Source organism: Etheostoma spectabile, chromosome 6 (assembly GCF_008692095.1).
Source record: "Etheostoma spectabile isolate EspeVRDwgs_2016 chromosome 6, UIUC_Espe_1.0, whole genome shotgun sequence".
In the NCBI taxonomy this organism is placed as follows: Eukaryota; Metazoa; Chordata; class Actinopteri; order Perciformes; family Percidae; genus Etheostoma; species Etheostoma spectabile.
Window position 1 is genome coordinate 26,812,204 of NC_045738.1, and position 3,533 is coordinate 26,815,736.

At 48.7% G+C, this 3,533-nt stretch overlaps 1 protein-coding gene and 1 long non-coding RNA gene across 4 annotated transcripts in view; one reads left to right on the forward strand and one right to left on the reverse strand.

The window, feature by feature from the left end:
- LOC116691136 (uncharacterized) overlaps positions 1–3,533 on the reverse strand; it is an 18,688-nt gene that overhangs the window by 9,499 nt on the left and 5,656 nt on the right. The window lies entirely within an intron of this gene.
- ano10a (anoctamin 10a) overlaps positions 1–3,533 on the forward strand; it is a 16,411-nt gene that overhangs the window by 8,757 nt on the left and 4,121 nt on the right. For all 3 annotated transcript variants that reach the window (XM_032518498.1, XM_032518500.1, XM_032518499.1), the window contains 4 exons: positions 89–163; positions 375–563; positions 1,328–1,519; positions 1,667–1,795. In XM_032518498.1, coding sequence (XP_032374389.1) covers positions 89–163; positions 375–563; positions 1,328–1,519; positions 1,667–1,795 — 585 coding nt within the window. The remainder of the gene's footprint in view (positions 1–88; positions 164–374; positions 564–1,327; positions 1,520–1,666; positions 1,796–3,533) is intronic.

The window sequence follows — 3,533 nt, forward strand, 5'->3', positions numbered from 1 at the left end:
CAGAGTATTAGTAGTGAGTATAATCACCTGGTCCTCAGAGTATTAGTAGTGAGTATAACCACCTGGTTTTCTGTCTCCCCCCCCCCAGTTTAACTTCTTTAACTGTTTCGCCTCGCTGTTCTACATCGCCTTCGTCATGCAGGACATGGTGCTGCTCCGACAGGTAGGCCTGCCCTCCCCCCATCCGTCCTTTAACTTCTTCCCTTCATCTTTGTTTGTTTTTGTTCTAATTTATTCCTGTTTTCTTCCTTCATTACTTCTCTCTTCACACCTTCCCTCTGTGTGTTCTTCTTACTCTCTATCCCTCTTTAATCTTTTATTCACTCACTTTTATTAACTTTCCTCTCTCCCTCGTGGTTTCTTTGTGGATGCAGAGTCTGGCCACGCTGCTGATCACCAGTCAGATCCTGAACCAGCTCATGGAGGCCTTCCTGCCCTACTGGCTGCAGAGGAGACGCAACAAGAAGATGATGCGCAAAGTCCAGCAGAGAAGAACTCTGGAGGACAAAGAGCTCCCATTGGCTGAGCAGGTCCGGCTGGAAGCCGACATGAGCACGTACCTGGTAGGTGCACGGGCTCCCTTTAGATGCAGATCAGCGCCTTCACATGATCCATTACCCATTTAGTGGGTGTGTGTCTGTGTCTGTATGGGGGTGGGTGTGTTGTGTATGTCTGTCTGTTATGTCTGTATGTGTGTGTGTGTGTGTTGGTGTGTGTGTTGTGTGTGGGTGTGTGGTGTCCGTGTGTGTCCTGTGTGGTGTGTGTGCGTCTGTCTCTGTCTGGGGGTGGTCTGTCTGTCTGGGTTGCTGTGTGGGTGTGTGTGTGTGGTGTGTGTGTGTTCTGGTCGTGTGTGTGGTGTCTGCTCGTGTCTGTGTGTGCACTTGACTGTGGTGTGTGTTGTGTAGTGTGGTGTGTGTTGCGTGTGGTGTGTGTGTGTGTCCGTCTGTATGTCGTCGGTGTCTGGTGTGGTTGTCTGGGTTTTTGTGTGTGTGTGGGTGTGTGTGTGTGTGTGTGTTGTTCTGGTGTGTGTGTTGTGTGTGTGGTGTGTGTTGTTTGGGTTTCGTGTCTGTCTCGGTGTGTGTGGTGTGTGTGTGTGGTGTGTGTGTGTGGTGTGTCTGTACTGTCGTCTGTTTGTTGGGTGTGTGTGCCTTTTGGGTGTGTGCTTGGGTGTGTGTGTGTGTTGTCGGTTTGTGTGTGTGTGTGTGTGGTGTGTGTGTGTGGTAGGGTGTGGTGGGTGGTGTGTCTTGTTCGTGGTTGTGTGGTGTGTCTGGGGTGTTGTGTGTGTGTGTGTGTGTGTGTGTGTGTGTGTGTGTGTGTGTGTGTGTAGGGTACGTTTGATGACTACCTGGAGCTATTCCTGCTCTTTGGCTACGTCAGCCTGTTCTCCTGCGTCTACCCTCTGGCTGCGGTGCTGGTGGTGCTGAACAACATCACCGAGGTTTACTCGGACGCGTTCAAGATGTGTCGGGTGTTCAAGCGTCCCTTCTCTGACCCGGCAGCCAACATCGGAGTCTGGCAGGTGGCTCACACACAGATCGCTTCAGCAACCTTTATGGATTTATCACATTTGTCTTGACATGGTTACTGTCACTGACTGCTGTCTCCCTGTCTCTCTGTCCCCCTGTATGTCTGTCCCCTGTCTCTCTGTCCCCTTGTCTGTGTCCAGCTTGCCTTTGAGGCCATGAGCGTGATTGCTGTTGTGACCAACTGTTCGCTGATAGGCATGTCTCCACAAGTCAAGGCTTACTTCCCCGACTCTGAGTCCCAGCTCATCCTGTGGACAGTGGCTATTGAGGTAATACGCACGCACGCACGCACGCACGCACAGGAAAGACATGATCCCATACAGTCTTTAATCACTTTGGTATGACTTGTGATAGAACAAGGCTGGGCTTGTCTCGATCCCAAAAGCACAGCCAATATCTCCTGAGACAAGTCCAGGATGTCCAGAGCCAGTCTGCACGGCGAGGAGCGGATCAGGGACTGTTTCAGCCAATACTGATCAACTTGTCACTGGGCTCTGGGTGCGCTGCAGCCTTCTCTCACTGGAGCGTACAGGGCTGTAACGGTATACCAGCTCAGTCCCACCTGGGTGACATGCCAACATGTCTCAGCTGGTCCTGGATACTCCACTGTCCCATGAGTGTCCTGAGCGGACACACAGGTGCTGTGTTGGTTGTTCTGACACAATGATTTTCACACAGAAGGAATGTGCCTTGGTGTTGGGTTGCATTACATAATGGAGATAAAAAAGCAAGTATGCCAACATAAATAAATGACACAGATTACAACACAGATTGACAATAACAATATGAAAAAAACAATAATATACGTATACGTATAGCAAACCCCCAGCCAGATAGTGGTAAAGCGTACTGATGTTTACAGAAGCCTTTATTTATGTTCAGCCGTCAGCCTTAGTTTGAACACAAAACTTTATCCTTCCGTACACCGTCATCCATAAAAACACCGTGAGAGCTACAGGACAGATAAATAACATTAAATTAGTTCTTACAGACACGTTAACCAAAATCACATTGAATAATCAGAAAACAAACTACCTTGTTCCCGTTCCAGCTAGGTGCTTAATTATTGTCGTTCAGAGCCGTACATAGGTACCGAGCGGCCTGTTTTTCCCTCCTTACTTCCGCATGTCCGTCTTACAAACTAGTCCCCCTTTTATGCACAAGTTACAGTTCCGCTAGGAGGCGCCAAAATAAAGGACTCATAATATAAAAAGAAACAAAAGGGAGAACCAACCAAATACAGCACTGAAGTGGTTACCTTACAATACACCCCTTTTAGAGTCAGTTACAATTCGTACTATATGTATATATATATTATAGGACACATTGTTTCTTTAGATGTGTCGAGCACAGAATGTGCCAAGGTTGTCAGTAGGACGTATAGAGACTGTACAGAATCCTGTGTCGCTTTGACCCGGGTGGTGTCCATGTGCTGGGACTTGAGTCTGCGTTGATGAGGACAGCTGCAGTCTAGATGATAGTGTTGCTGTGGAGTTTTTAGTTTGTTTTTGTCCTGATGATGTCCAGGCGAGACGGTCGTCCTCATTCAGCCGCCTCACCTCCAGCATGCTCCACCTCTTTGGCCAGTTTTGGATTAGATGGTGACGGCCTTCATTTGAACTCTTCAGAAAGCTGGGTGATGTCACCGGGACCACGTCCATATTGAATACTGTCCATAATTCGTCCTGAAATCCATCTCTGTCTGTACCAAACTTCCACATGTCTTCACAAGTGAAACAGGAGGGACATTTAAAGATGTCTAATCTGTAATGTGAATGCGTCTCGCTTGCTCCTCTCTGAAATCAATGAGCAACTCAATCTGCCCGGAGCTCTAATCTGAGCTCTCATCTGAGCTCTCATCATGCAGAGCAGCTGGAACACCCCCGACCTGTACAGAATCATGGCCTCCACCCCACTGCAGCCGAGTGGATGGAGGTCTCTCACTAGATGGAGCCAGAGTCCAAACTAGATCCAGAGAGAGTCAGAGTGAGTGTCACAGAGAGACTG